Here is a 26250-nt window from a genome sequence, read left to right as displayed (position 1 = left end):
GGAGAGACAGGAGTGGGCATGATTGTCAAGGCTTCTGCCCCCAAGGACCTTATAGGGACGAAAGCCATCGCCTGGCCTGACCTGAAGGCTTTTAAACCTGGCTATCAGGGACTGGGGGTTTCAGGGAGGCGGGGCACTCTAGCTGGAACTGGAAGGACAGCCTGCCTTGCTGCTGGAAGGGTCGGAGGAAAGAGTGCACGGAGGCAGGAAAAAGGAGGGAAGCACTCACAGGACACAGGAGCCAGCTCCTGCTGGATCAGTGGGGGCTGGTGCCGGACGGATGGCTCAAAGTCTTTAACATCATCCTTAAATGAAGGAAGGATTCCATGCCTGGGTTTCCCATCAATGTTTCCTTCTCTTCAATGCTCCGAGCTCTGAGAGCACCCACATCAGGAGGCTGAAGAACGAGAGCCTGTAGAACAGAAGGACAGTCCGGATCCTCACGGTTGAGCTGCCACCACTGGGCGCCCCCCTGCCCCAAGACTCAGGCTTCAGGCTGCTTGGCCTGGATGACAACCTTAGCCTGGTGGCTTGGGTTACAAAGACTGAGACCTCCCCGAATCGGGCCCCCTAGCCGCTGCTCAGTGCTCTGTCCTCTTCCAATGGTGTGAGGGGCCACGCTCCTTTAGAGCGGATAATTCAAGATTATTTTCTCTTTTGCAAAAACAGAATACAGAGAGAGGAAAAAAGAAAAAATCTCCAACCCCTCTACTCCAGGAAAGTCATGCCTGCTCTTGAGGCAACCAACCTATTGATGGGGAAAGTCTGAAAAAGCTTTACAAATCACACAAATTCAAAGTCAGAGGCTTGTGTTTGTCGCATCTGGAACCATCCCCTCAAGTATAGCTCAGTGATCCAAAAGAGCCCATTCCTGGTCCCTGTTTAAGTGGTGGCCTCCACACACATTCCATGGCATCACTTGATTTTGATTTTTTTTTTTTTTAAGATTTATTTATTTGAGAGAGAGACAGGACAGGGTGGGGAGGGGCAGAAGAAGAGAGAGAAAATCTCCAGCAGACTCCCTATTGAGCACAGAGTCTGACATGGACCTCAATCTCACAACCCCAAGAGCATGACCAGAGCAGAAGTCAAGAGTCGGGGGAGGCTTAACTGACTGAGCTGCCCAGTCACCCCTTAATTTTTTTTTTTTTTTTAGTAGCATTGATCACGATCTGAAATTCTCTTGTTCATTCTTTGGGCTTCTTGTCGATCATAGGTCTCCTCCCTCAGCACCAACCAAACCGTGCCCCCCGCCACCAGAAGAGCAGGATCTGTCATGGCACTGGAGTATCCCAGTGATCCCAGTGTTTTGCAACAGTGTGAGCATGAAGTGGTTACTCCATAAGTACTTGTGGAAAGTCACAGTGGAAATTCATAGAGGCTGGAATGGTGTCTGCATTAGATCCAGAAATGCACATGCCCTCCACTCTGAAAATGAAACTGATAGAGTGAATGTGACTTCCATTTTCCTTTAAGGAAATAGGAGAAGCTCTGAACCCCTCATCAAAGCAGTTTATTACACCACTGTTTGTAAAAACAAAAGCCTGGAAGAACCTAAATGTCCATGTGGTTAAATAAATTATAATACAGTTAGACAATAAAGATACTATCCATACTTATGAAAGAACAAGGGAGCTCTTTGTGAACTGACATAGAAAGATTTCCTGGATATAATCTTTAGTGTAAAATGCAAAGTACAGGACAGTGTTAAAGTATGCAATCATGGTTGGGGGAGGCGAGACTAGGATGGGAGGGTGTGTTCATATGTGTTCATTTGTGCAAACAGTATTTCTACCAGGGTGCAAAAACACTAGGTGTGATGTTTACCTGGAGGGGTGCGGAACACGATTACTTGGGAGGAGAGAGGATTTTTCATAAACCTTTTTGTAAATGTTGAGCTTTGAACCCTAAGAATGTATTACCTATTCAAAAATAAAGTCAATTAAATCCACAACCATATTCATTTATTTAAAATATCTATTGATTGAATAATTAATTTGATGTAGAGTTTCCCTTGCTGACTTTCGGGAAACATGAGACAGTGTCCCCTCCCCTTCTCATTCAAGGTCACACTCCTAAACCTGCCTTTGCTCTTCCTCTCCCTGCCTCTCCCCTTCTGTAAAATAAGGTCACATTCCTGAAGGTCGGGCTCCTGAAGGAGGCTGTGTCACTGGCTTGCTGTAGGTGTGTGAAGGATAGGTAAACAGTAGCGTGTGGTGGCAACAGGAATTCCCTCCGTGCCAGGGTGTTCCTGTAAACAGTAAAAGAATGTCATCATGCTTACCTTCTAGGGAGTCTTAGAAAAACAACTTTCCTGCTTCCTTAAGCGACTAGATAAAAAAAATAAATAAACTTGGCTCTTCGCTGAGTCACCTGGCTCAGCTGGAAACCATGGAGTCTGGGGACATTTTTTTTAAGATCTTACTTATTCATTTGAGAGACAGAGAGTATGAGTGGGGGAAGGGGGGAGGACAGGGGCAGAGGGACAAGCAGACGCCCTGCTGAGCAGGGAGCCCAAGTGGGGTTCAATCTCAGGACCCAGAGATCATGACCTGGGCTTTCAAAGTCAGACGTTTAACGACTGAGCCACCCAGGTGCCCCAGTCTGGGGAGATTTCTGGGTAAAGAAGCAGCAGTAGGCTCTTGTGTGCATGGTATATACTGGCAGTATCTTCCCTGAGCTGACCAAAAGGGCCTCTTGGAAGCTACAGTGCCCACAAACAGCAGGGCCAGCCCAGGAAATCCAAACTAATCTCCTGACTTGGCTCTGAAGGGAGCAAGCAGGGTTAGCTTCATAGGTATGCAAACCTCACTTAGAAGGGTCTTTGCACTTGTCTTAATGCTCTGCTGTCACCATCTTGACATTCTTAAGAAATCTTTAACAAGTGGCCCATATTTGCATTTTGTACTAGGCCCTACAAATTACATAGTCAGTCCTGCAGAAATTATCACAAAAATCCTTGTCATCTCAAGTGTGGTGTATCGTTTGTCATGAAAAATACAGTGTTCTCATTCACCAGTCTATCTGACTTTATCAGATCCCTTTCTGAAAATCATTTTAGGAGAGCTTCGGGGTCCAGGTACCCGTGGCCTTGTGGGAAGGCAAGGGCATGCATGCTCAAGGTCAAGGGTCAGGGACAGGGCAGGCAGCCCACTCTCTACCAATTTGAGAAGAGCCAGGCACTGCCAGCATTTCTCTTCATTCCTGGCTCACACAAGGTGCTTAGAATTACTGGTTCACTGTACAGCACCTTTGAAGAAAACCCGAAGAAGTCAAGGGGACAGACCTCTAATGTTTTTGCATGTGTTTTTTAATTCAAAAAGTATTTATTGAGGTGCCTGGGTGGCTCAGTGGGTTAAAGCCTCTGCCTTCGGCTCAGGTCATGATCCCAGGGTCTTAGGATCGAGCCCCACATCGGGCTCTCTGCAGAGAGCCTGCTTCCTCCTTTCTCTCTCTGCCTGCCTCTCTGCTTATTTGTGATCTCTCTCTGTCAAATAAATAAATTTTTTTTTAAAAAAGTATTTATTGAGCACATACACGCAGGGCATGCAACCAGAAGACACCTACCGCACCATCATGAGCTTACAGTGCAGCAGAGCTAGGCCATAAGCAACTAAATGAACACAATGAGAAATATGAATTATGATAAGTGCTATGGAGGAAATATGCAGAGAGAGAAAGAGAGAGAAGAAAACTGGTGGGTGGTGGGGACTACTTGGAATGTCATCAGGGGCTACTTCCAGCTGCTTGGTTTACCACCTGATATGGCACTCGTGTGCAGAATAATAAGGTTTAGTATAAATGCCCTGCCAGTGCCAGACAGGTTCCTTGTGGAAGGGCTCATGCTCACTGAATGTGGGTATTAACCTTTTCTCAGGAGCACTGAGTCCCTGAAGCAGGTTGGCCTGGGAGGCAGAAGCCTTGAGTCGGTAGCGCTCCATCTGCCTGGCACCTGAGGATTTTCAAAGCATGTTCTCATCCATCTTCTCATTCTCAACAATCTTTGAGACCAGATGGCGATTATCATTAACTCCACCTTCTAGAAGGAGTTCAGAGGGGCTAATCTAATTTGCCTAGGTCACACAGGTAATAAAGGAGTCAGAAATCAAAACAAGTCTAGCTGATGCCACGTCCAACAAGGCTCTTCCTAGTAAGCCATGCCATTCCATGTCAGGGACCTCCCATGTTTAGAAGAAGCTGCCTTCCTTTCTGAGTTATCAGGGGAAAGGCACCGGGAGGGCCCCACTGCCTGTGACCCCGCCCAGAACCGCAGCCCAGGAGAGCTGCAAGGGCCCGAAGAGATTCTCCAGGATCTCCTTTTATAGGTGAAGAAAACACAGACTCATAGAGGGAAGGCAGTCCATGGCAGAATAGGACTAAAACCCAAATCGCCAGCCCAGATCTCTGCCCACTTCATTCAAGACCTTCTGGGTTTGGCTCACTTTCACCTACCGAGAAGTTAGCCCTGGGGCGCCTGGGTGGCTCAGTCGGTTGGGCGACTGCCTTGGCTCTGGTCATGATCGCAGAGTCCTGGGACCCAGTCCACATCAGGCTCCAGGCTTAGCGGGGAGTCTGCTTCTCCCTCTGACCCTGTTCCCTCTCATGCTGTTTCTCACACTCTCTCTCTCAAATAAATAAAATCTTAAAAGTAAATAAATAAATAAATAAAAGTTAGCTGTTGAGTTAGGAGAACTTCGTGGGAAAGACTCACCAGAACTAAAATGTAAAGGGTTGCCTGGCAACCAGAAAGGGAGCTATGTGTGCTTTTGCCACCTGGCAGCCGGTTTACCCTCTTTTTTTCTGGTGTTCCTCATCCCCAGGTTTCCCCTAAGAAGACCATTCACATCCCCTAGTCAGACTCTGCACATGCGTGGAATTATTTCCAGGAGTTCATGTCACTTCCTGATTTAGGAGTGGGCACGTGACTCAGAGTCGTCCAATCAGAGCATCACATTTTCCTGACCATGGTGATTGGCTCAGAGTAGACCCGTGACCTAACCTCAGCCATTCATGTGTTTCCCCCCCGCCCCCAACCCTCTATCTTGAGTGTAGGGCTGGGGCAGAAGTGCCTGGAGCTTATTCATTCCTGCTGCAGCAGCCTATGCTTTTCAGGCTTTAGGCTTCTCAACAAGTCATCCTAAGTGAGAGCTCTCTGCAACACTTTTGAAATGGTAGTTAGGAAGTCAAGTGATAGTATCCTCTCTCTTATTTCCTGACAAGCCTCTTCCACTGACAGGTAGCAGCTTTGGTCTTGAATAGTTACTCGGAAAATGAGACCCACTGCAAGAAAATTCAGCAGACACAAAGCCTTTCCGTGATTCCTTCAAGTCAGTGGTTGTCTGTGTGAGGTCCCTAGATCAGCAGCAGCCTCTGGGAATTTGTTAGGAATACAAATTCTCAGGCCCCACCCCAGACTGGAGGCATCAGAAACTGGGGGAGAAGCCAGAAGTCTGGGTTTTTCAGAAGCTCCCCAGGTGATTCTGATGCCCACTAGAGCTTAAGAACTTCTGCTTTAAACCACTAAGTTCAGTCCTGTATGAATTCACTTAAAACATTCAAATATGAGCTATATGTTTTGTTTTGTTTTGTTTTTTAGCAAGCTCTACACCCAATGTGGGGCTCAAACTCACCAGCCTGAGATCAAGGGCCACATGCTTTATGGACTAAGCTAGGCAGGTGCCCCTCAATACTTTTAAATGTTAAAAAATAAATTGGAGGAACCTGGGTGGCTCAGTGGGTTAAGGCCTCTGCCTCTGGCTCCGGTCGTGATCCCAGAGTCCTGGGATCCGGCCTCAAGTCGGGCTCTCCGATCGGCAGGGAGTCTGCTTCCTCCGCTCTCTCTCTACCTGCCTCTCTGCCTACTTGCGATCTTTGTCTGTCAAATAAATAAATAAATAATCTTAAAAAAAAAAAGATACATAAATAAATTGAAATATGAAAGGGAAAAAATGTCTAAAATTTGTGTTTCACTTCAGACCAAATTTTATAAGATTATTTTATGTTATTCTAGGGACCTGAAGACAGGGCCTGGCATCAAACAGCTTACGTTCTAACCCTCCCTCAGCTACCTGTTGGCTATGTGAATTTAAGCAAATTATGACATTTTAAGCTTCTGTGTTCTAATCTGAACAACTTGCAATAAAAACCCATCTGTCATAGGTCATGTGGACATTGAATGAGACAATGAATGTGAAATCACTAGCACATAAGGTCTCAGTACATTTCAGCTTATTATTATTACGTATGTGGAATTAAGGCTACCTATTCTTTACAAGCATTGACTTCCTTTTACCTTCCCAGCCTGGCTGAGAACACGTTTACCATTTGTCTGAAACTGATGTCTAGCCCCAGAGCTCACTAAGTGGAACCAGAAAGCCCACGTCCTAGGCTTGGCACTGCCAATAACTCACCACATGATACTCAGTGAGCCAACTCCCATCTCTCAACCTCAGGTTCCTCAAGGGTTAAATGACCAGGTTGTGACTAGCTGGGCTGTAAGGGCCTTCTGGGCTCTGACAATCTAAAATTCTACACCTTAAAGCTTGAACTGGGTTTTCTTTAATTGGCTGGAAGGGGCACAGTCTTCAGTGCCAAAACCCATCTGGAAGCATCTATGTTTTAGGAGACATGAAAGGAGGACTGAGCTCTACAGGTGGGTATGAGAGGGAGGCAAATCTTCCCACAGAGCAAATGTCCCTACAGATTTACCCCCCTGTCTCAGAGATCACCCCATCTCCCAGACCATACCACCGTGGAATGGGTCTTCTCATTTAGCCAGGAGAAGAACTTTCCCTTTCTCTACTGCCAGTTGCTTCATCACTGGCTTGGGTTGAGTCCCCAGAAACTCTGGCCAAGGGCCCTCCCAAAACAGAAAGCACAGTGACCACTAACCCTTGAACTTGCCAAGAAGAACAAGAAGTTCAGTCACTCCTGAGTTTCAAGCTAGGTTCCAGGTCATCTCCTAATAGCCCTACTCTGCTTAAGCCAAAACAGTGTGGCATCAAATCACTCTTTTCATCTCCCTCTTTTCATTGATCCACACTTTCTATGTTGTTTCCCCCTACACTGTACGTATATCACTTCTGTTTCATCCTCCAAGCAATAGCCTCTGGAGACCCTCGCCAAGCACAGTGAGTCTTGTTTGGCGGTAAGAGTACCGTGCTCCAGAGGACCGGAGGCCCCAGGTCATGGGCATCCTGGCAAGTCACTTAGCATCCTAGGCTCTGCTTGTCACTCTTGTAACGTAAGGGCAGGTTGGACCAGCACTTCACCTCGAATACTTTGCAAGACTGTGAATCCCCGCTCAAGGTTGGCGGCTGGAAAAATGCTATGCCGAGCGTCCTGAATCCAGTCCTCCCCACTCCACAAACACAGGCCACTGCCCAGTCTTGGCCAGCAGTTTATGGATGTGAGTAAATAGGGAAGACAGTGTGAGTGGACTGAAGCAAATCCACCAACAACACAACCCTGCTATCCTGCTAAGGGATTGCGGGAGGCGGGGGAGCTTGAAAGCCCCACCACATACTTCCCCAGACTCCCACCTCAGAAAGGACAAATTGGGAAGATAGGTGGCAGCTGGATTCATCCATCTCAACGAATATTTCAGAAAAGGAAACTGAGGTCAGAAGTGGGGAAATCAGCCCCTTAAGGTGGCACAGAGAGTAGGTGACCCCAGGTCAGTTCTCAGTCCACAACAGCCCCTGACTCTGCTTTTATGTCATGAAAGTTAATAGGCCCAGGGGAACTTTTCTCCATGAAGATGGCTGATCAGATGGACCCTTCATCCCTGCTAGCTAGGATGCCCATCAAAGCTGAACACCATCCTCTGGCACCACTCCCCCTGCAGTAGCGACAGGAGGTGGCTCTGACCCTGGCTGCATTTTTCCCAGGCTATCTCAGCCAAAGGCCTGCCAGACCCTGCCATGTTATCTCTTGATCTTAATCAGCTGCTCTCCATTTTCTACCATGTTTCATCCACAAAAGCCTCCTTGGCTTCCCAGTAGGAAATCCAGGCCAAGGTCCCAGAGTTAGTAGGAAGGCCAGGCTGGGACTGGCTTGATGAGAGAAAGTGCAAAGGAAGCGCTAGGTCTGCAGCCTGCAGTGCCTTCAGAAAGCCACACCTGTGCACACGCAGGCAGTGCAGGGCAGCGGAAACAGCTGGCACACAGGCCTGGGTTCAAGTTCCAGCTGTCTCTCAGCTGCGTGACTTTGGGTAAGACATTCAGCCTTCTGAGCCTCAGTATTCTCATGTAGAAAATGGGGGTATCCTCACTTTGCACATGTGATGGCTGGATTGTGTGTGTAGCATCATTAGCTCTGGGGGACTGGAAGATGGAACCCTGGGCATGTTTGTTCCACGTTGGAGCAGTGCTAGTGAAGAATTAGAATTTCAGCCTGACCTGGAGGTGCCCAGGGTATGACAGGCAGAACCCACACCTTGGGTTCGAGGAGAGCCCTGACGCTCCTCTCCTCTAAAATTCAATTTTTTAATCTCTAAGTGGAAAGCTTTTCCTGTACCCGAGACGATGGTGATGAAATTGTTTCGTAAACAGTAAAATATGCCAGTGTTATCTCTTCTCATTAGCACACACTGGTATAGAGCCAAATCCTCCTGAGACCTTGGGCAAGTCATTAAACTTCTCTGGGTATATCAGTCAAGGTCCCAGCAGGAAACAGATGGCACATCCAAACTGGGTGATTTGCCTCGAGGGTAATAACGCAGCTACTTACAAAGACGAATGGACAAAATGGATAGTGCAGCGTCTCAGGGCTAGTTACTGCAAAGAGCCCTTAGCACACCTAGGGCTTGACGGCGCAAGGGAGGAGCAGTCATTTGGACCACCCACAAGAGCTTTGGCCTTCAGAGGAAGGATGCAGCCTGTGCAGGTGCTCTGGCAGGGAGGAACAGGAAAAAATAATACCCTTATGCTGCTGTCCTCTGCCTTCTGATCTGCTGTGGGTGCTTCCCTCTGACTTGACCAAACTGGAAATCAGAGGGTCAGGAAACCCATAGATGCGTTCCACACAAGGCCTGCCTCCCCAGACACAGTGCAGGGCAGGAAAGGGTAGAGAGCAGGTCTTGGAGGGGCATTTGGCAGAAATCTAGCCCACTGGGCTTGAATGCCTTCCACAGTTAAAGGGCAGTATTAAGTGAGATGATGTCTTCTCTGGTGCTCCCTCTCTGACAGAGTCTCAGTCCTCTCCCCCAAGCTTCAGAGCCAGCACCCAGAAGGTGTAGAACCAGAAGGGGATCCAACCCTCTCCTGGGGAGATCTCTAGCCTTTCCAATGAGTCAAGTGCAAGGACACCCTTTTTTTGGCAGTCCCAAAGTTAAATGACCGTCTTTGAGTCCCATACTCAAAGCAGTGAGCAGGTCAGCCAGAGAGGGAGTCATTATTTGGATTACTATGTTTTAGCATTTATTTTTCTCTTTTAACCAGAGCTAGCCAAGTGCATATCTCAAATGCTAACCAGATGCCCTTCTGCTTTCATTCACTGGAAGAAATAGAACGCAGTGTAGAAGTCTCTTTAGGCCTTATCTTTAGAAATAATAAATTGCACACAAGTGAACACCCTGGAGCAATCTATTTTTTTCCAGCACCTTCTAGCTGACAGTCAATGTGGCTCCCAGGAGAGATATCAAAGAGCTGAGTAATCTTGAGGAGACAATAGTTCCCAAATCCCCTTTTTTTTCACTCCATCCCATTCCAGATGGGTGACATAAATCAACTGCCTATAAAAGAAAAGATAAGAGAGAGCTTCCCAGGTGATCTGAAATGATAGTTAAAACCATGGGCTCTCGCATCGGTAGAGCCCAGGATTCAAGTTCCTGCTCCATCTCGTACTAGCTGTCTAATTGACCTCGGACAAGTGACCTAAGCTTCAATTTCCTTGTCTGTCAAATGAGCTTAATAATAATGATTTATCTGCCTCATGGGGTTACTCCAAGAATTGAACAAAACAGTACAAACACTTAGCACATAGTAAACATTCAATAAATGGTAGTGGAGGGGAACTGGGGAGCGGCTGACAGATCTATGACACTAGATCCATAACAGTGGTTCTCCACTAGCCACAGCACTTCCCCCTATACTCCTTCTATGGCCCTCATTCCTCGCCCATGCATTTTAGCCCTCCCTATCACACCCCTGCTCTAAACATATCACTCGCAATATCACTTATCACACGCACAGCCCTTTGCTGCAGTTTGTTCTCCATAATATCATAAATCAGGAGCAGTTTTTAGCTCTTAAAGCAAATCATCATCATAAAATACTGTGTATTAGTCATCCCAGCATTATGCATTATAAAATTCAGGGCAGGGAGAGGCCATCCCAATTCTGTAATGCAGATGGCACTAGAACCTTAACCATAAAAATTACTGAGTGGCTCAGTCCGTTCAGCATCCGACTTTGCTCAGGTCATGATCTCTTAGGGTCCTGGGATCCCGCTGGGGGTCAGGCTCCACACTCAGTGGGGAGTCTGCTTGAGATTCTCTCCCTCTCTGAGGTGCCTGGGTGGCTCAGTCAGTTAAGCATCTGCCTGTGGCTCATGTCATGATCCCAGGGTCCTGGGATCGAGCCCCACATCTGGCTCCCTGCTCAATGTGGAGTCTGCTTTTCTCTCTCCCTCTCCCTCTTTGTGTGTATGCCCTCTATTTCTCTAGCTCTCACTCTCTTTCAGATGGATAAATAAATAAATAAGATTCTCTCCCTCTGCCCCTCCCGCACCTATAAAATAAATAAATAAATCTTTTTAAAAAAGTTACATGAAGCCTATGGACTAGCTGTGATAACACAAGTACCGCCTGTTTAAGAGTAGCCTGCAAACAGGGGCACCTGGGTGGCTCAGTGGGTTAAAGTCCTTGCCTTCGGCTCAGGTCATGATCCCAGATCCTGGGATCGAGCCCCACATCGGGCTCTCTGCTCAGCCAGTAGCCTGCTTCCTCCTCTTTCTCTGCCTGCCTCTCTGCTTACTTGTATTCTGTGTCTGTCAAATAAATAAATAAATAATCTAAAAAGAGTAGCCTGTAAACACAAAGCCTTCTCAGGACAAAAAAAAAAAAAAAAAGGAGAAGGAAAAAAAAAGAAAGAAAAGGGAGAAAGGAAAAGAGGGAGGTTTGAAGCATATTTACCTTTTTTTAATATATTTTTACTTATTTTACTTTGTATTTAGTTATCTTTGATTTATGAGAAATGGGCAAGGGATTTTCCTATGAGATCATGAGGTCAGAACCATAACCCCAGAAAGAAGTTGTATTCTTCTCCTTTTTACAGTTGAGAAAACTATAACTCAGAGAGGGTGAGTGATTTCCTCAGAGTCACACAGCCAGCCAGAGAAACAGTTCAAATCTCAACAAATAGATACGTATGTTTTATGCACCCCCTTCAAAAGTTATTTTGCTAACACATTTATAAATACCTCCTGAAGTTTGCTAATGTACAGACTGTGAGTCAACACCAGACTTTCTCAATGTCAGAAAACGTCACCAGGAGCCATTTGCATTGTAGCATTGTGCCTAAAGAAATTTTTTAATCTAATCTCTTGTCTAATCTTTTCCATCCACCTTTTATGGTGATAAACCAGTGGGTAGAGAAGCGGGTCAAGAACGTGAGGTGTGGCGCTCTTCCAGCCTTGACTAGCAGGGGCACCCTCCCTCCTTCATCCGAGGGGCCTTTACTAAAGGACAAGACAAAAATCTTCGTCTCAACAGCCCCACTGCAGTTGCTCTAGTTCAGGTCTTCAGATCATTGCAATGAACTCCCTATTGCCTCCCCATGTGCAACCTTTCTCTGTTCCAATCTATTTTGCATCCAGTAATGATTAATTCACCCATGGCACCACTCATATCACAGCTTAAATACTTTCAGTCGCTTTCTACTCCCTATAGAAAGGCTATAGAATGAGCTCTTTCTTTTTTTTTTTTTTTAAAGATTTTATTCATTTATTTGACAGACAGAGATCGCAAGTAGGCAGAGAGGCAGGCAGAGAGAGAGGAAGGGAAGCAGGCTCCCTGCTGAGCAGAGAGCCCGATGCGGGGCTCGATCCCAGGACCCCGGGATCATGACCGGAGCCGAGGGCAGAGGCTTTAACCCACTGAGCCACCCAGGCACCCCTAGAATGAGCTCTTTCTAATCTGTCTTTGCAGTATTAACATCCTTGCTGCAAGGCTTCCAGAAAATATATTTTTCACTAATGCCCTCAACTTCCCATATTTTCCCAAAATGATACATCAAGAGCCCAGTTTCTCTCTCTCTCTCTCTCTCTCACTCCCAGATCTACTTCCTTAAAGAGAGTTCCGTTCTCAAAAGTGTCTCCCCTTGAGTCTGGCAATGACTTTGAAGGACACATGCTTCCATGTTCAAATTCAGCAGAGAAGAGGAACCTCTGCTTCCTGGTAGATCTCACTGTCCCTGACTGGCTTGACTTTTGTCATATACCATCCTTGAATCAATGCTTGTGGCCAGGGGATGGGATGGGTTCATTGGATGAACCCCCCGAACTTTCCAGTCAGGAGGTTTGGGTGAGACCGACCCTCACCTTCAAGTTCAGTTATGAGCCCTAACTGACCTAAGGTAACAGACACTTTAAAGGCCTTTTCCTTCATGAGGACTCTCCTTTACTCCCCTAGCTACAAAGCAAGTTCTTTCTCTTTTGAACTTATGAAGCTCTTTAACAGAATTTCTTTTGTTGCCATTACCACCGTCTACCTTGCATTAAAGCTCCGTCTTATCTCTGCATCCTGAACACCAATCACATCCATGATCTTCTTTTTTTTTTTTTTAAGATTTTATTTATTTATTTGACAGAGAGAAATCACAAGTAGATGGAGAGGCAGGCAGAGAGAGAGAGAGAGGGAAGCAGGCTCCCTGACGAGCAGAGAGCCCCATGCGGGACTCGATCCCAGGACCCTGAGATCATGACCTGAGCCGAAGGCAGCGGCTTAACCCACTGAGCCACCCAGGCGCCCTTCCATGATCTTCTATGAGAAATGGCTCTGTCCATAGTCTTTGGCTAAGCAGCCACCTCTAAGTTACTTTATGTGATCATAGCTGCTGACCATGCTGATTAGACCAGAGGTCGGCAGGCAACCATAAGCTGGCCAGCAGATTCTAGAGTGTCTACAACAAACAGTTCTACCAAGAGATCTCAGTGATTACCTTTGAAGACCATGAGTGAGCTGCCACAATGAGCAGACAGGAGCCACGAGGCAAGGCAGTGACACAGAGGGTATAGAATAAATGCTATTACCCTCAGGAATAAGGAAGCTAAGACTCAGAGAAGCCAAGTAACCTGACTAATAGGTAGCCTAATCCTAAAGCCAACTCTCCCAACCAGTACACCATATTCTCAAATTTCTGCAAAAACAACTGCATTACATTCACTGAAGACAAATCCTTCATAGAAGCTTATGGAGGGGAACGTTACTAGGGAATGAGTAAAGGGATCATGGATCACTGGTGGTGGCTCCTTTCCCTGGCACAGTCTGCTCACCCACACCTCTCTTCCTGCGCACTAGTCTTTGATCATTCTTTCAAGTTTGCCTAAGAACATCCCCCCTCCCCAACCCACCCACCCCACCCTGATCATCTTCTGTCAGCCAAGAAAGGCCTCATTGACCCTGAATATGATGAGCAAAATGCAAAGCCCTGAAAGAAGCCCACTGTAGTGGATCCCTGTGGGGGAAGCCCCTCAGCCCACAACAACCCCCATCTCTTAGAAGTTTCCTCTACTCCTGGGGCGCCTGGGTGGCTCAGTGGGTTGGGCCTCTGCCTTCGGCTCAGGTCATGATCTCAGGGTCCTGGGATCGAGCCCCGCATCGGGCTCTCTGCTCAGCAGGGAGCCTGCTTCCTCCTCTCTCTCTGCCTGCCTCTCTGTCTAGTTGTGATCTCTGTCTGTCAAATAAATAAATAAACTCTTTAAAAAAAAAAAAAAAAAAAAAAGAAGTTTCCTCTACTCCTACCCAAGAGTGGGTGCCAGCAGCACTGTGCTAGGTGTCTTCATTTCCACGGACTTGTCTTACTCCCATAACAACCTCAAGATGTACAACTGAGAGTAAGTCAACCACACAAGGCCACTGTTCTCTAACGTGCTGTCATCATGATTTTAACTCAGGTCTGGCTGGCTCCAAAGCCCTGTTCTTTCCATTGTTCAATGCTGCCTCCAAAATAGAAAGACAAACGAGACTATTGCCTCTGACTTAAGTTATAATGAAACTAAGGTTTTGGCTTCATTTTCTTTTTATTGGCATCAGTAGTACTCATAATAGACTGTTATCTTTAGTCTCTTTGGGCAATGAGACATCTGTAAAACACCAAAGAAACCCTTGACTTGCTTAATAAGCTGGTATCGTGAGTCTGGGGAGTCTGTGCACACGGGCACGTCCAACCACGAGATCGGTGTTGAAACAAGTGACTGTCCCAGGGGTACTCGGTTAGATGGCTTAGGATTCTCTTGCGATGAGGATATTACTGATGAGAAATTTTTAAAGGCCTGAGGGAAAACCCTCCCTCAATTATGGAACACTTCCAATATATCTGAGCGGAGCTGGAAATGTGTATGTAATATCCTGATGGGAGTCTTTTCTGCAAGTCCAAAGCTGTTTAGAGGCAAGTTGCTCCAGAAACACTCCCCAAATGCAGCTAAATTCCAAAAATTAAGTGGCTCATGTTCCATTTTTCAAGTCACTGTTTCACTGTGGGCTTCTACTGCTCCAGTCTATTCAAATACCACCACACTGATTTGAAATAAAGAAATAGTTTATCTATGTCATTTATAAAGTCAATAAATTTATTCTGAGCACCAACACGGGGCAGGTGCTAACGTTTGATGGTGACTAAGCACCATCTCTCCCACTAAAGAGCTTCAGTGTTTAACTCCTATGGTGTCTCTGCAATTCTAGTGTAGTACCAACAAGAGCTTCTTTCTGTTGATGTATTACAGTCCATCTGAGTGTCATAATCATCCTGGAGTAGGCAGAGCAGTTTAACAATCTCCACACTACAAAGAAGGAGGCTGAGATGAGAAAAGTTACGTGTTTTCTCCAAAGTCCCACAGCTTGTAAGGAAGAGATCTGAGCATCAAGCCCACTTAATCAGGGAGTCGTCCCACTTTCGGAGTCAACAGTGCTCTCTAACCATATCTGAGACTTGATATGGTTTCGGGGAGGTGAGGAGAGACATTTAACTCAATTTGTCGATTAAATTCACAGTGACAAAGACCTCATACTCAGACTTTCAGCATCATCTACAAAAGAACTTACCCCTTGGGCACCTGGGTGGCTCAGTGAGTTAAGCCTCTGCCTTCGGCTCAGATCATGATCTCAGGGTCCTGGGATTGAGCCCCACATTGGGCTCTCTGCTCAGCTGGGAGCCTGCTTCCTTCCACTCTCTCTGCCTCTCTGCCTACTTGTGATCTCTCTCTGTCAAATAAATAAATAAAATCTTAAAAAAAAACTTACCCCTAGAGTCCCTGGGCGGTGCTGGAGGATGGCAGCCAATACCAGACCATGTCACATACAGTCTACTTTGAATCAGCTTTAGAACTTCATCATAATCTGTGAATAATATTATAAATCTAATTTTCCTTTTTGGGATAAAAATATTCATTTATTAAATCCAAACATTTTAAATATGCCACATTTGTATCACATTGATTTAGGCCCTCTTTGTATTTCCATTTATCAAGAAATACAAAAAAAAAAAAAAAAAAAATTCCGAGCTTCTTTTGACGTCCAGAGATCCCAGTGCCTCATTCAGATCATTCTCATCAATAAAGATGTGCCAAAAGTGGGCGCTGGTCTTTCCTAAAAACATCCCTGAGTTTGGCCCATAGTTAAGTACGTTTTACTTCCTACCATCATGTCCCACGTTATTTGTACATCTCAGATCCACGGAGGAACTTCTACAATTTTCTCCTCTTCTGCACTCCCTCCTGCAAAAAGAGAGAAAGATCAGCCCAGAGAAGAGCTTATTTTAAAATCTTAGACATGGCGGCTCGGGCGGGGGAGGGGGGGGCAGTGGCTAAGTGGCTCAGTCATTAAACATCTGCCTTCAGCTCAGGTTATGATCCCAGGGTCCTAGGATTGAGCCCTACATTGGCTCTCTGCTCAGCTGGGAGCCTGCTTCTCCCTCTCCCTCTGCTACTCCCCCTGCTTGTGCACTCTCTCTCTCTCTCTCAAATAAGTACATAAAATCTTTGAATATAAATAAATAAATCTTTTTTTAAAATGAGGAAATCATGCCGCTTGCAACATTATGCTAAATGAAATAAGTCAAGATAAACAAATACTGAATGATTTCACTTATATGTAGAACCTAAAGAAAAGGAAAAAACCAAACTCATAGAAAAAGAAATGAGGTTATGGGGGGTGGGGGAGGGGAGACAAGATGAAGGTGCTCAAAAGGCACAAACTTGTAGTTATAAGATAAATAAGTATCGGGGATATAACATACAACAGGATGACCACAGTTAACACTGCTGTATGCTATATATGAAAGTTAAGGGGGCAAATCCCAAGAGTCCTCATCACAAGGGAGAATATATATGTGTGTATATATATATATATATATATATATATATATATTTGTATCTATATGAGATAAGTTGTTACCTAAACTTTTTGTGGTAATCATTTCAATTAATATGTAAGTCAGATCATTATGCTGTAAACTTGAATACAGTGCTGTGTGTCAGTTATATCTCAATAAAACCAGAAGAAATAAAAGCAGTGATTTAAAACTAAAAATGAGGGGCACCTTGGTGGCTCAGTAAGTTAAGCATCTGACTCTTGATTTTAGCTGAGGTCGTGATCTCGGGGCCGTGAGATGGAGACCCGGGTTGGGCTTTGTGCTCAGTGCAGAGTCTGCTTGAGATTCTCTTTCTCCCTTTCCTTTTGCCCCTCCCCCTGCTCACGTGTGCTTTCTCTCTCAAATAAATAAATAAATTCTTAAAAAATAAAATAAAAATGAGGGGCACCTGCCTGTCTCCATTGGTAGAGCTTGTGACACTTGATCTCAGGGTTATGAGTTGGAGCCATACACGGGTCATAGAGATTACATTAAAAAAAAAAAAAAATGAGAAATTACCCTCCATTCTCACCCGTCTGGGTGGAGGCTAAGCATCAGCCGAGGACTAAGTTCCCCTCAGGTGATTCCAGTGTCTGCTGGTTAGAAACCACAGGTGTGAACCAAGCCCCACCCAGCACCCAGCTTCTCGTGGTGAAATCGTAGTGTTCAGAACTTTCTCCCTACAATAAAAGGGAAATGAAAGTTCTGTGGTCACTAAAACTGACTGCTCAGGTGAAATCTCAGTTCTGCTTTAGAAAGGGAAAAGCACCTGAGGCATGTGGTGACCCATCCCTCCAATGGGCTAGCTACGATGCATAAGAACTTTCTAACCACTGACACAGCAGCTACAAGGATGCAGGGAGAGAGAAGGCACAGCCTGGCCAAGAAAATACCCTATGGGCAGGAATCCTGATGAGGACCCTGTTCTAGTGCCTGTGAACCTGACTATGATGTCACCGTCAAAGGACTTTTCTCACCTGACTTCCTTGGTTATGACACGTGTGCTTGGGAAATTCAGTGCTGGCTACCCAGTTGGAAGATGAAGCATGTTCCTAGGACACCAGCCACCCAGGCAGGCCCACACACGAGCGCGCGCGCAAAATAAGAGAGGAAGAGTGTGTTTTTTTTTTTAAAAAGCTCTGATGCCATCGTAGGAAAAAATATTTCCCCTTAGGTTTATATATTACATATTGTTCCTAGTTTAAATTACTTGTGGAAACAGAGCTGTACCACAATTTTTTTTTTGCCTTTTTAATCAATAACTTTTACTTCTTAGAGCAGTTTTAGGTTCACAGCACAACTGAATGGAAAGTACAGAGTTCCCATATACCCCTGTCGTCACACAAGCATAACTTCCTCCATTATCAACATCCCCCAGCATTGCAGCACATTTGCTACAATCCATGAACCAACATCGACCCATCATCGCCCAAAGTCCATACTTTGCTTTAGGCTCACTCTTGGTGTTGCTCTGTTGGAGTATGGACAGATCTATAGTGGAACGTATCCGCCATTGCGGGACTGTGCAGTATAGTGGCACCTTAAAAATTCTTTGTGTTCTGCCTATTTATCCCCCTCCCCACTAACCCCTAACAATCCTTCATCTTTTTACTGTCTCCAAAGTTTTGCCTTTTCCAGAATGTCATGGCGTTGGAATCATACAGTAGGTAGCCTTTTCAGGTTGGCTTCTTTTACCTAGTATTGTGCATTTAAATTCCCTCCATGTCTTTTCATGGCTTGATGGCTCATCTCTTTTTAGAAGTGAAACATTCCATTGTCTAAATGCACCATAGCTGATTGACCCATTCACCTACTGAAGGACATCTTGGTTGCTTCCACGTTCTGACTTTTATGAAAAAGCGATTATAAACATCCATGGGCAGGTTCTAGTGTGGACTTAAATCTTCAGTTCATTTGGGTAAATACTGTGGAGCAAGACCGCGGATCCTACAGTAAAAAAGTATGGTTAGCTTTGTAAGAAAATGCAAACTGGCTCTTGTCAGTGTTGGGGATTTTGGTCCTTCTAATAGGCGTGTGGTAGTACTTCATTGTTATTTTAATTTATAGTTCCCTAATGGCATATGTTACTAAGTATCTTTTCGAATGCTTACTTGCCATCTGTGTATCTTTGTGAGGCTGCTCTTTATCAATTTTATTTCTTTCTTCTTTTCTAACATAGGCATTCAATGCTATAAATTTCCCTCTGAACACCGCTTTCTCTGCATCCCGCAAATTTTGATAAGTTGCGGTCTTATTTTCCTTTAGCTCAAAATATTTTTTAATTTCTCTTGAGATTTCTTTGTTATTTAGAAGTGTGTTATAGTCTGCAAGTAGACGTTGTGTGATTTGCATTCTGTTGAATTTGTTAAGTTGTGTTTTAAGGCCTGGAATGTGGTCTATTTTGGTGAGTGGTCCATGTGAGCTTGAGAAGAACATGTCATCTATGGTTGGGTGAAGCAGTCTACAGATATAAGTTATATCCACTTGATTGATGGTGTTGCTGAGTTCACCTATATCCCTGGATCCTGAGATCCTGACCTGAGCTGAAACCAAGAGCAGTCACTTAACCAACTGACCCACGCAAGCGCCCCTCTCTCAACAGTTTAAATACTTCACTCTTCTTGCTTGCATGGATTCTGAGAAGTCAGACATAGTTTTTACCTTTGTTCCTCTTTAAATAAGAGTTTTGTTTTGTTTCCCTTCTGACTTCTTTCAAGATTTTTTCTTTATCTTTGATTTTCTGATATTTGAATATCATATACCTAGCTGTAATTCTTTTGGTCATTTAGCCTTTTTTGTGTTCTCTGAGCTTCCTGGGATTTGGGGTCTGACATGAATTTAGGGAAATTCTTAATCATCATTGCTGTAAACAGTGCTTCTGTTCCTTTTTCTATGTTCCTTCTAATATTCCCATTACATGTAAGCTAAACCTTTTGTAACTGTCCCACAGTTCTTGAATATTCTATTCTGGGTTTTTGTTTTTTGTTTTTGTTTTTCCCCAGTTTTTTTGGTCTCTCCGCTTTTCAGTTTTGGGAGTTTCTATTGTCATATCCTCGGGCTCTGAGGTTTTTTTCCTCAGCCGTGTCCTGTGTACTAATGAGCCCATCAGAGACATTCTTCATTGCTGTTACAGTGTTTTCTTTATGGCTGGCATTTCATTTCATTCTTAGAATTTTTATTTCTGTTTACATTATCTGTCTGTTCTTGCATGTTGTATACTTTTTCCATTAAAGCCCTTAGCATATCAATCATAGCTTTTAAAAATCCCTGGTCTGATAATTCCAACATTCCTACCATATCTGCTTCTGGTTCTGACGCTTGTTCAATCTCTTCAAACTGTGTTTTTTGCCTGTTTAGTATGCTTGTAATTTTTGTTGTTGTCGAAAGGCAGGCATGCTGCACTGTGTAAAAGGAACTGCAATAAATAGGCCTTTAGTAGAGGGCGGTGGTAAGGTGTAGGTGTCAGGGATATGGTCTGTATCAGTCTGTGGGTGAGCAGGTGCCCCCAGACTGTGAGCTTCCCCAGTGCTTCTCAGCTCCAGTCCCCACCTTAGGTGGAAAGGATGGCTAGAAGGGCTGGAATTTTATACTTCCCTTCCCCCAGGCAGGTTAGGCTCTGATAAAACCCCAGTGGGTTGGGGTGCCTGGGTGGCTCAGTGGGGTTAAGCCTCTGCCTTCAGCTCAGGTAATGGTCTTGGAGTCATGGGATCGAGCCCCACATGCAGCTCTCTGCTCAGAGGAGAGCCTGCTTCCCCCACCGCCCTGCCTGCCTCTAACCCTACTTGTGATCTCTCTCTGTGTCAAATTTTTTTAAATAATCTTTAAAAAAATCAGTAAATAAAACCCAGTGAGTTAAGCTCTGGTAAGTTAAGGACAGGCACTGTTAAGGACCACAGAATGCTCTGACATATTTCAAAATGGCTTCTTCCCTCCCTCCACCTGCCAAAGTAGGAGTATTTTTCTCCAGTACTTACTGTGGGGATCTGCTAGAGCCCCCAAAGAGAAAACTCACAAAAACAGAACCTCCCCCACCCCACGAATGGGTCCCCTGGAGTTTTTAACTCTCAGAGTTGATCACCCTGCGCCTCCAGCAATCGGTCTGTGACAGCTTAGGTGTTTCTCCCGTGGGTGGACCTGCTTCCCAGGGCAGTCTCTGCTCCTGTAAGTTGTGATTCTCTGTATCCACCTGTCTGTTTTCCCAGTTCTGGAAATAGTCGTTTGCTCTGTGATCTCGTTTCATTGACAGAGCTAAGAAAAGTTGATTTCTCAGTTTGTTCAGCTTTTTACTTGTTAGGACTGAGGGGCAATTTCTAAGCTTCTTACCTGCTACAATTAGAAACTGGAGGCCCCCTACCCTAATTTTTGCAAGACTGACGTTCTCTAAAAGGTTTTACTCTGCTCTCAGAGAACTGAAATTCAGTTAACATTTATCAGGCATCATCTATGAGCCCCCAGATGTCCGACAAATACTTTCACACTCATATCTCATTAAGTCCTCACAACAGCCCTGAGAAGTGGGTATTAAAATTATCCCCATTCACCTGGGTGGCTCAGTGGGTTAAAGCCTCTGCCTTCGGCTCAGGTCGTGATCCCAGAGTCCTGGGATAGAGCCTCACATTGGGGGGGGGGGGGGTCTCTGCTCAGCAGGGAGCCTGCTTCCTCCTCTTTCTGCCTGCTTGTGATCTCTGTCTGTCAAATGAATAAATATAATCCTTAAAAAAATTATCCCCATTTTAAAGATGAGGAAGTGGATACTGGAAAAATTTTAATCACTGGACAAGATTACACAAGTAGGAAGTAGAGATATTAAAATTCAGGTCTTCTTCTAACTCCAGGGCCAGGGACTTAACTTCAGAATATAAAAAGTCTCAAATGATTTCCGGCTCCTCTTCCTCCTCTCTCTGGAACCTTCCCTGGTGTTCGGGTTGGCATGGAGCTGGGGGCACTGGGAAGGCTGAGGTCCCCCTACTGAATCAATGCATTAGCAGAGGCTCAAGCAACTGTATGGTAAATGCAATTCAAGTTTATTCTGACCTCCCAAGAAGTACTGCCAGAATTAGTAGACAACTGTCACTGTCCAATTTCAGCAAGCAGTTCTTCCATTTCGTTTTTAACTGTATAGACCAAGGTTTTTGACCACGGTGTACAGATTCCTCAAGGGTCCTCTGGGGCTTCAAAAGGTTTGTAAATCTCTTGAAATCATGTTCCATTTTGTAGGTGTGAGAAAATGTGAATTCTTCAAGGAGAGGGTTTTTCTCTTTCATTAAATTCTCAGAGTTCTCCAACACAGACAGGATTAAAAAATAATCAATACAGGCTTTATCCAAGAAGAGTTTGTTTTTTAAATTCTCTAGCTCCAGCCCAGGGAGAGGACCAGATACAAGTAAGGAATGCAGCAATTCGTATCAGGAAATAATAATCACACTAATACTTCGGTAATTACTTTTTTCCTCTGTGCTGATAGAGACATAGATCTGGCTTCGGTGAAACCAGAAAAAAGAAACCCCAACAATTTGTGCTGAGACCGAGAGGATGCATCTGTTTCCTGAATCAACCAGATCAAATGAGCACAGCATCAAACACCGCCTGTGCTGAGACTATTTTCTTCCAAAGAAAAATGAAGCACTTACACTCGAAGTGGGTGGGGAGGACTATGCCCAAGCCAAAGGAAAATACAGTCTCTACTTTGGGCTGATGCCAATGGGTTTCTCGATATAGGGCCTTCTCCAAACTGAATTTCACTCCTAACAGGTATCATTTCTAAAGTGCCTGTAAAGTAACTGCACTCTCTGGGGTCTTTATACAATGGAGGCTCTGGCTTAGTCTGTCTGATTTAGCTCAGCCAGTGCTACATTGTATGTTTGCCACACACTCCTGCATCTTCCCCACTCTTCCTCATACCTGTCATGATCCAGCCATGCTCAATCTTTTTTTAAGATTTTATTTATTTATTTTAGAGGGAGACAGGACAAGCGGAGGGGCAGAGGGAGAGAGAGAGAGAGAGAATCTCAAGCAGACTCCACGCTGTGGAGCCCAACTCAGGGCTCAAACCCAGGACCCTGAGATCATGACCTAAGCTGAAACCTGGAATCGGACGCTTAACTGACTGTGCCACCCAGGTGCCCCTGGTTATGCTTAATTCTTTGCTAATGTTCTCAACTGCCTCTATCTTTGCATTTGCTCTTCTCCCCCATTTGCTGTTTCTTCTACTTGAAATGTACCTCAACCCCCCCGGCTATCTCCTCCTCTGCCCAAAGGACATCTCTTCTAGACAGTTTTTTTCAACCCTTTAGGAAGCATTGTCTTACCTCAATATCTCCATAGTTCCTGTGCTGACACGTTCCCTAGCACCGGCAAGCGCCATGTCTCTAACCTGGGACCTCAAAGTGCACCTCACAGGTAGTAAGCTTTTACTGGGTACCTGTGAAATGAATGAGCAGTTAATTCCCAACCAGTGCCTAAATAAGGGGTAATAAGTAATAGACCCTTGTGTAAATGTTTTACTGTTGAAAGTAATAGAAATACTGTTCTCTCTCTGTATCTTTTTTGCTCTTTGGAATTTGGGAGTTTTAGAAATACTGACCTCTCAATATCAAAAAGCTCAATTTAACACCCCCCACCTTATAATAAATATAACACCCTCAAGCATCTTAGATCAAAGATGCTGTAAGAAAAAAAAAAAAGAAATGATTATATAATCTGACTTATTACAAGAAAAGAGATTATGTAAGACATTAAGACAAAAGAAAAATTTTGGATTTTGGTCTCAAAGATATGTTTTCTTTTTTCTGGAGACATTATTGTGATGTTTGGGGTGAATGGCCACCACTGACCATTTCTTTAAATCTTCTGCATGGGACATATAAATTCCTTTAACTATCTTATCTGGTTTTCCAAGAGGCTGAATCAGAGCCACTTTTTTACTCATAGTAATGTTCAGCTCTAAGTTTGAGAAATGTGGTTGCAAAACAGAGAGAACTATACAAAGCATTTAACTTCCTTCCTCTAAGAAAGATAATGTGTGGAGAGAAAAAAAAAAAAAAAAACGAACCAGAGATCAGTGACTTCAGTAATTACATCTGATTGAGAAGACCGAAGCCTGGTCTCTGATTGCTTCATGTGCTTAAGGCAAGGGAAATTAATTGAATCACAACAAATAGAAAGACTCTCAACCCAGAAATGGGATTTGGAATAAGTCCATATTCTTGAAAGAATAGAATAGCTGCTCTCTTTCCTGGTGGCAGGTAGCTGCATAAAATGACCAGCCCATGCTAGGATTCTGATTCTTTTTTCATGCTGAAATGGTATAAGAACATAAGTTTTTAGAGTTAGAAGGGACTTGGAAGATCAATTACTCCAGCTCTCACTCGTATCCATCCTGATTTGACTCATAGCGCTCTGTCATATCCCTGGAGAGAACACAGATGAAATCTGACCTAAAGTAGGTTACCTCAGGAGAACGTGGTCCACTGAATATCTGCCCCAAGGATCATGTGGTCTAAACACCTTCATTCCTCTCACAAGGAGGATGCTGTCTAAATATAGGCTCCCCACAGATACACCATTTCCTTGTGATGAGCTAAGTATGTTCTCATCACAGTATCTAATTCAATGAAGAATAACCCAATGGCTCTCTAAGGTCACCCAGCTTGTTAATGGTGGAACCGGACCAGAATTCCTGGTGTCGTACCCATTCCCCTTCATGATACTTCCTGAAAACTTTTCCAAAATGCTATTCATGCAATCCTGAGCAGGAGGGTTGGCCATACCCAGAAAGAATACGTAGGCAAGTTTTAAAAATCTGCTCTTTTACAGTGAATTCACAAATCCCTTCATGAGGTGGGCACATTGCACACAGCCCTGAAACAAGGAAATGTGAAAGGGGTATCTCAAAGCTGAGGGAAACTGCTAACACCAAAGCTGGTGTTTTGCCTTATTCTAAAGCACGTCACAGAATTACAGGGGAGGATGTATTGTGAGAACCGCTTCTCAAATTTCAGTGTGCCTAGAGGGACCCCAGGTTCACGGTAAATGCAGATTCAGACCTACAAAGTCTGGGGTGGGGCCCGAGATCATGCATTTCTAACATCCTTTCAGGGTTTCCCAGGGCCGCCGGGCTGGGGCGCACTGTGAGGAGCTAGTTATAAGGAAGGACATCAGTCTGGGAGGCAGAAGACTTGCATCCAAAACTCAGCTGTGCATTTCTGAGCCTTGTAAACTTGGGCAAGTCTCACTCTAAGTTTGTGTCCTCGTTGGAAAAGTGGGGATTATAACCACATCTCTATAGTTACCAAAAGCCTCAAGGCTGTCCTCTGCTATCCCCTTTCTGAGGCTCTATCCTAAGCATGTGTGCATACGGATGTACAAGAACACTTCAACCATCAGAGGTGTTCATCCTTATGTGTTTTGTAATAGTGAAAAACAAGAAGAAACCTAAATAGCCAAAATTAGGGAAACATTTTAGTAAGCTAGGATAGATACATTGAATTGAATATTAAGTAGCCCTTTAAAATCATATTTAGAGTGAAGATATAATATGGGAAAATGTTCATGCAATAATATACTAAGGTTTTGAAGCCAAAATACAAATTTGTATGTACAAATGATCTCTACACTGATTATATGAAATCCCTGCCCTTGTTAACTCCCAGGGACACAGAGAACAAAATGAGAGGAATTGATAACTGACTATGTAACTAGAGGTATTATTATGACTCTTTTCTAAGGGCATTGAGAAAATCCAGATCAGGTCTCATTGCGTGTTTTGGCAGCCTGCCCTAATTCTGCAACATAACATTTCCTAGAAGGGCCAGCTCCCATCTGAACATTCCCTCTTAGCAGGAAGAATTCATTCTGACTGTGCTCTAAAATATGAATGTAAGGAGAAAAGAATGTGTATTTCCTCTGTATGTTGTGGCCTCTGAGAAAGAGGAATGAGGGGACAACTTTTTAAGAGTTTTCTGGAGGAAACTATTTAAAAGGTGAGGTTTGAAGGATAGAAGCTGACTTTAAGATTAAACTCGGGTCTGGGTCTCAGATTTGTCCTTTATTGTTTGTGAGACCTTGAACACCTCAAACACCCATTTCTCTGAGCGTCACTTTCCAGATCTACAAAATAGCTCTCACAATATTCACCTCATATGAAGTAGTTTGAGGAATAAGGGAAAGAATTAGTGGAAAGTGCCTATAACGGTGTCTGGTCCACAACAGATTCTCAGTAAGTCATGGGTAATCGTGGAAGACAGACCAGGAGGTGTCCCCTGGGCTCCCACCTTGTGTGGGTACGGGGGGTACTTTTGACTTGCTCATAACCAATGGAATGTGGCAAAAGAGACCAGAGGTACAATTATACACATAAGGCTCCGTCCTGCTAGCACACACCAGAGAGATTCCCTCTCCACTGCTGGCTCAGAAGAGGTAAGCCGCCATGTTGCATTTAGAGAGGTCAAGCAGCAAGGAATTGTGGGAATTGCGGGCCACCTCCGGTAGCTAAGAGAGGCTGCTGGCTTAGAGCCAGCAAGAAAACAGAGACCTCAGTCATACAACCAAAAGGAAATGAGTTCTCCCAACAACCTGAATGATGCTGGAAATTAATTCTTCTCTGCTGGAGCCTTTGCCCACTACAATGCCACCCGGCTGCCACCTTGATGACTGCCTGATGAGCAGTAGGACTGAGCAGAGG

The 26250-nt window shown here is 44.6% G+C and overlaps 1 protein-coding gene across 7 annotated transcripts in view; it reads right to left on the bottom strand.

Moving 5' to 3' along the window:
- LOC309873011 (uncharacterized protein) overlaps positions 1-22976 on the bottom strand; it is a 36194-nt gene extending 13218 nt beyond the window's left edge. For 3 of the 7 annotated variants that reach the window (XR_014316140.1, XR_014316141.1, XR_014316142.1), the window contains exons 1-4: positions 22877-22976; positions 15857-15933; positions 15461-15556; positions 230-412 (exon numbers count right to left, since the gene is read on the bottom strand). Coding sequence is in view for 3 of the 7 variants with exons in the window: in XM_082747982.1 (XP_082604108.1) it covers positions 14873-15000; positions 15461-15556; positions 15857-15933; positions 22877-22932 (357 nt within the window). In the remaining 4 variants the exon portion in view is untranslated. The other 4 variants (XM_082747983.1, XM_082747982.1, XR_014316143.1 and 1 more) reach the window with 4 other exon arrangements.
- Positions 22977-26250: the final 3274 nt, after the last annotated feature.

The sequence above is a fragment of the Mustela nivalis genome (assembly GCF_964662115.1).
Source record: "Mustela nivalis genome assembly, chromosome: 9".
Lineage (NCBI taxonomy): Eukaryota > Metazoa > Chordata > Mammalia > Carnivora > Mustelidae > Mustela > Mustela nivalis.
This window is presented reverse-complemented; position numbering and strand designations above follow the sequence as displayed.